Here is a 6,599-nt window from a genome sequence, read left to right as displayed (position 1 = left end):
AGACTCAAAATAATAATTTCATGTAAAAATTAATTATTCAGAAACAATATAATAATAGTAATTTAGTAGAAAAAGTAATTCATAAGCACAAATAATCTCTATATCTGATTTAAATGTTTAATTTTAATCTTGTAAAAAATTAGAAATATATATAAATGGAACTTAATAAATCTAGGAAGAATAAGAAAAAGAAAAAAAAAAATATTTTTATCTTAAAAAATTTAAAAAAGTTAAGAAATAGGATATATTGACTTAGTTGATTAATAAAACGTAAATGGAGCACCAAGTTAAAATCAGCAATAAAAAAAATATGTTTTATATGCAATTAATAATAATGAAAAATTACAAATTATAACTTTTATATGTAAAAAAAGTTTATATATTAATATAAACATATATTAAGATATATATTTAAATTATATATTTATATATAATTTATAACATAATTGTATTTTATGAATTTTATATATTTTTATTTTATAGAATTAGCTGGTATTCTTGCATTTATTATTATGATTTCCTTATCTACATAGCTTTTAATATATTTAAATACTATTTTTATTGATAATATTAACAATTTTAGCGATTTAATTTTAGGATTAAAATTATAATCTTATTTTATGAACATTGTAAAAGAAACTGAGACTTTAAACATTTTAAAACTCTAAAATTTCGAATATTTTAAGGACTCTAAAATTTTAATAAATTAAATTTAATAAAAAACTTAAATTTATATAAATAAGTATTACCTCAGTTATTTTATAAAGTAAAATTAATATTTTTTTTTATTTTTAAAAAATATAAATATAAATAAATAGGATGATAAAATAAATCATACACTATATCTTAATAATTAAAAAGTTTTAATAAAATATAATATTAACTATACTTAATTTCCCAATTAAATGGCATTTAATAGTACTTTTTTTTTAAACTACGCTATATTATTATCATATAATTAACTATTCTATTATGCTTAAGATAGTTAAAACATTACTCCTGACCCAAATTTATCAAATAACGTGAATTTTATTAAAAAAAACATAAAAAATTATATGGGATATTTCTATAACCTTAAAAAATATGTCCAAAATTAGTCTTAAGAATAATTAATATAAATAAAATCGAACACAATATTAATCCTTTCAATATTCGAAGTAGTCGCTTTTTTTCTACTTATCTTAAGTTTTCCTATATATTATAAAATTCAAATATAAAGGGAAGCTCTATTAACTCTTTTTGCCACTTGGCCCTAAAATAAACTATAAGAACTAATCGAAGGAATTAATAATTATTTAATAAATATCTAAAACAATGATTAAATATAAGACAATAATAAAGACTCTAAAAACATTTCAAAAATAAATACCAATTTCATGAAAAAAAAAGTCATATCTAGTACAAATAAACTAGCGAAATTTAATAAAAAGCTACTTTTTGCAATTATGATTTGCTTTAGTTTTCTTTCTCTATATCCTTTTTTAAACCTGGTCTATGTTTTTGAATTTGTATAAGAATTTAGTTATAATGTAAATGAAATTTCAGAAACTTTCGATGTAATGAGTCTTATGGATACATAATATGGAATAAACTACATTTTAATATAATAAGCTTATGCTGGATTTAGTGACTTCGATAATGTTTTATATAAATTTTTATTTAGACTTGATAGGGCTTTTAATGAATAGTTAATTATTTATTATGATATGAAAAAAAACTTCATTGTGAAAAGATTTAATATGAATTTATATTTAAATTTTTTTATTTCGGCTTTAGAATAAAATATTTGTTTGACATTTTAAAATTTTCCTGAATATGTTATTGACGAAATATAAGTTTTTTTTTTTTTTTTTTTTTTTAAAAAAAAAGTATTTTTAATAATATATATAAATTAAATAAGTTCGACTATAATAGTTGTGATACTATATATAATGGAATATGGCACAAAGGGTTAATTTCTACAATTGAAAATATATTGAATATACTAATATCCCTTAAAGAATTATATTAAGATAAGCAAAATTTTAAATAAAATTTTATTTAATTTACTAAAGGTTATAATTTTTCTTAATTTAATTAATTATAAAGATAATTTACAGATTATACAACTGTTTTAAATACGTTTTTATTATAAATGACTTAAGAATATAAGAAATATATAACTTATATATAAATTATGCTTTATATTTATATTTTTATTGCGTTAACTTTTATTTATTATGCTTTTAAATATTATGTAGAGACTCTTAATAAATCATTATATGATTCTAAAAAATTAATAAGTTTATTTAAAGTAGATTATATTATGGAAAACCAATATATAATGAGTTATTTAAAAAAAGATATAAATAAAGCTAAAACATAATGAAATTATTAAAAAAAATATATATATATAAAAAAAAGCATAATTTTATATATAAATATATATTTTCATTATTGAATTATTGTCTATGATTCTAAAAAAGCATATTTTTTCGTTTTTTAATTACTATGAAATAATTCTTTATTAAAAAAATAATTCTATTAAGAATTATTATTATTTTTTTATTGAGAATATTTGTTATTAAGAGAAAAAAAATCTTATTGTTTTTTCCTTTTTAATTCACATTCTTAAATATACTAAAATAAACAAGAATTTTTAATATTTTCCTTTTTATTAAAATTATCCTATGAAAAATTTAGTCTTTATACAGAATTTTTATCAATATTAGAAACAGTATTATTATTATAATTTTACTTCTTTTTTTATATATTAATAAACTTATTTTTAAGCTATTTATTTTTTTCCTATTACAATTTATAAAAGTTCATAAATTTAAAAGCTTTGTTATTATCGATTTCCTAATTTTATTTATATTTTTAAAATTTTATTAAATTATCCACTTTTAAAAATCCTAAAGGTATTTTTTTCTTTTATTATGCAATTTCTTCACTACTTTTTTGCTCATCCCTTTTATTTCTTAATTAAAAAGAGTTAATTGCCTCAAAAATACTCTTTTTAGCATTTAAATATTTTTTATTTGTAAATTATAAGTTCTAAAGATTTTTCGGACTTAAATAACTAAACGAAATATTAGAATTTTCGTCATCCTAAGACACTTAATTTTCGTTTCTTTTAATTTTGGAAAGAAGTTTTACCTTAATTTTATCAAATAAAGGTGCTAAATTTGTTAATTTTTACATTTATTCGATATTTTAGATTTATTATCGCCTTTACATTAATTTATCTATTAATTATACTTTATCCTTTACGTTTTAGACTTTTTACAAAGCAAAGTTTATTTATTTTTTATTTGATATGTCTTTTATGCCATTGAATGCATTTTTTATTGATTATTGGCCTTTTGAATTTAGTATAGTGCTTTCACGACTATTTATTATATTTTTAAATTCAAGATTTTCATGTTTTTTTTTAATTTTAACATTATTTAGATTATTTGTAAAGAAAAATATTTAAATATAACAAAAAATATTAGTAAAATGATATTATTATGTTATTTAGTCTATAAAAATAAAATAATTTATTTATTTAAATTAATTATAAATTAAATTATTAAAAATACAAATTATAAAATATAATTAATTTATTAAAATTAAGAATATAAATTATATATATATTTTTAATATGTAATTTATAAAAATATTTTTAACAAAAACTTGAATTAAAATAAAAACAATTTCTTCTAAATTAAAAATAAAAAATATACATAAAAGAAAATTAAAATAAAAATTAATAAAAACACATATTAAAATTAAATACCACTAAAATAAACATAAACAAAAAAAAGGGAAAAAAATAAAAGATAAATGAAAACAAAATTAACAGAATCAATATCAAATAATTCAGAAATCGTAAAATGCTATCGTAAAACTAAAATGAGATATGTCGCATTAGCTATGGCCTGTTTAGTAATGATAGGCTCATATATGTGTTACGATTTCCCCAGTTATTTAAAAAGCTAAGTAAACAAATCATTAAACCTAACCGAATTCCAATACAGTCTTTTATATGCAGTTTATTCATTTCCTAATATAGCTTTACCATTATTCGGTGGAATATTTATAGACATAGTAGGAGTCCGTAAAGGAATTTTTATTTTTACTTTCATTTTAATTATTGGATAATTATTATGTTCAATAGGAGTATTACATTCAGTGAATAATTTTTCAGTAATTTTAGTAGGAAGAGTGATTTTCGGTTTAGGAGGGGAGAGTTTATCTGTAACATAGAGTAAAAAAAATAATAATATTTATTTAAATATATAAATATATAAATATATGAATTTATATATTTATATATATATTTTTAATTTTTTATATATAGGTGCAATTGTATCATAATGGTTTAAAGGTAAAGAAATTTCTTTGGCTTTGGGTTTAAATATATCTATAGCAAGATTAGGTAGTGTAATTGGTTCATTTTTATTCCCTGCTTTATATAATATAAATAAGGATTTATTTTCTCCTTTACTTGTTGGTGCTATTTTTTGTGTTTTTTCTTGGTTATGTGGTTGTGTATTGAATTTTTTAGATAAAAAAGCCGATTAATAAGAAGGTAAATAATAAGTTAAAATTAGTGACTAAGACAGAATTAAATTATCAGATTTTAAAGAATTAAATATTCAATTTTGGCTTTTATGTATTTCTTGTGTTTTTACTTATATGTGCTTTTTCCCTTTTATGTAGTTTGTTCAAGGATAAATTTCAGATTAGTTTGGACTATCTTCAGACAAAGCTTGTATAAATTTATAAAATACATTTTATTTTATTTTATTTTTTTAAAAAAGCTAATTTAATGAGTCTACCTTATCTCATAGCTGCCGGATGCACTCCATTCGCTGGTTTGTTAGTAGATAAAGTTGGTAAAAGAGGTCTTTTATTAATTATTACTTCAGTTTTGATGATAACCTCTCATTTAACAATGCTTATAATGCCTTAATGTGGCAATGGCGATCCTAATTGTTAATAATATACATTCTTATTCCCTTTAGTTTTATTCGGAATTTTCTATTCTTTCTACGCAGCTGTTTTATGGCCTTGTATACCTCTTGTAGTCCCCGAAAAGATAGTTGGGACAGCTTTTGGAATTACTAATAGTTTACAAAACGGAGGATTGGCTTTAGGACCTATTATTGTAGGTTTAATTATTGACCATACTAAGCATAAAATGAACGAGTATTTCTGGATGGAAATTTTCTTTATAATTTTTGGAGGATTGTGTTTAATTATTAATATTACTATTTATTGGATAGATATTAAAGGAAATAAAGTATTAGATTTAGCATTTAAAGAAACTACAGAAGATGATGAGCAAATAGAAGAATACAAAAAAAACTCATAAGCAGTTAATCCAAGAAGATCTTTGGCAGCTAAAAGATCATTTCGTGGTTGATTTTTTTTATTTAATAATAAAAAATATAATTTTTTTAATTTTATTATTATTTGTATTTGATCTTTATTATATGTGATTTTATTTTATGTGATAGATGATATATATTATTAAAGTAAAATAAACATATTAATTTAAATATTATAAATGTGTAGTATATTTTTATAAAAAACAAATAATTATACTTATAATCGTTTTTTTTAAAAAAGTTATTAATAGATATATATATTTTTTAGAGTAATTAATAAATAATAAATATATAAATTTTATAAAAAAATAAAAATTAAAATAATTTAATTTTATTTAATATATTAAATAATATATAATAAAAAACATATATTAATTAATCAATATAAAAAATCTATTAAATTTAAAAATATATTTAATATTAAATAAAAATTATATTAATTAAATTAAAAAATATATAAAAATTTAAATTTATTTATAAAATTATATATATATATATACAAATATATAAATATTATATTATATAAATAATATATTATTTAAATCAAATATAATGAATAAATTTTCATAAAATATTATGATTTTGATTATATTAAATCATATATTACAGTTTTAATATACTTATTATAAAAAAAAAAATTAAAATTTTTATATTAATTAAAGCTTAAATAGTATTTTATTTTTATTTGTATAATATTAATAAAATAATTTATTTTAAATAAAAAAAATTTATTGTAAATTTATAAATAAATAATATATTAAATAATAAAAATATATATATTTTTTTATATTAATTATATATTTTTAGAATTATACTTTTTAATAATTAAAATTTTATTTTTTATTTTAACTAAAACTATTTAAATAAATATAGTATTTTAAAAAATAATTTAAATGTTTAACTTTTAAAATTTACTTTTTAGATAATATATATTTGGGTAATTGTATATATTTTAAAAAAAAAGTTATTAAAAATATAAGATTTATATGAAATAATTAAAAATAATATATACATTTAAAAAAATAAATATATATTATTAAATTTTTATTGATTATATATATTAATTATAATAAATATTTATTGTGTAAATATTATTAATTTTTTTTTTTAAATAAATCAAATAAATTTATATATATAATTTTTATATAAATTATTATAAATATTTATTATAATTAATATAAATATTAATATTAAAATATGATATTTAATATATATATATAAATATTTTTATTAAAAAAATAT

The 6,599-nt window shown here is 16.5% G+C and overlaps 1 protein-coding gene across 1 annotated transcript, besides 14 other annotated features; it reads left to right on the top strand. All coding sequences in view use genetic code 6, as the record gives it.

Annotated features, from left to right (window-relative positions):
* Window positions 1–653: 653 nt before the first annotated feature.
* Window positions 654–704: a microsatellite.
* A 1,469-nt stretch (window positions 705–2,173) lies between these two features.
* Window positions 2,174–2,226: a microsatellite.
* Window positions 2,227–3,536: 1,310 nt separating this feature from the next.
* Window positions 3,537–3,611: a microsatellite.
* Window positions 3,612–3,779: 168 nt separating this feature from the next.
* IMG5_012470 (major facilitator superfamily domain protein) lies at window positions 3,780–5,392 on the top strand (the record flags this gene model as incomplete). Its single annotated transcript, XM_004039671.1, has 3 exons — window positions 3,780–4,231; window positions 4,325–4,738; window positions 4,788–5,392. Exons 1-3 carry the CDS (start codon window positions 3,808–3,810, stop codon window positions 5,390–5,392), a joined length of 1,443 nt encoding a protein of 480 aa, XP_004039719.1. The 5' UTR covers window positions 3,780–3,807.
* Window positions 4,256–4,304: a microsatellite.
* A 46-nt stretch (window positions 5,393–5,438) lies between the features above and the next one.
* Window positions 5,439–5,484: a microsatellite.
* A 211-nt stretch (window positions 5,485–5,695) lies between these two features.
* Window positions 5,696–5,749: a microsatellite.
* Window positions 5,739–5,782: a microsatellite.
* Window positions 5,752–5,815: a microsatellite.
* Window positions 5,810–5,892: a microsatellite.
* Window positions 5,861–5,901: a microsatellite.
* A 156-nt stretch (window positions 5,902–6,057) lies between these two features.
* Window positions 6,058–6,096: a microsatellite.
* A 381-nt stretch (window positions 6,097–6,477) lies between these two features.
* Window positions 6,478–6,528: a microsatellite.
* Window positions 6,478–6,584: a microsatellite.
* Window positions 6,500–6,583: a microsatellite.
* Window positions 6,585–6,599: the final 15 nt, after the last annotated feature.

This window comes from Ichthyophthirius multifiliis (assembly GCF_000220395.1).
Source record: "Ichthyophthirius multifiliis unplaced genomic scaffold scaff_1120509249565, whole genome shotgun sequence".
NCBI lineage: Eukaryota > Ciliophora > Oligohymenophorea > Hymenostomatida > Ichthyophthirius > Ichthyophthirius multifiliis.
This window is presented reverse-complemented; position numbering and strand designations above follow the sequence as displayed.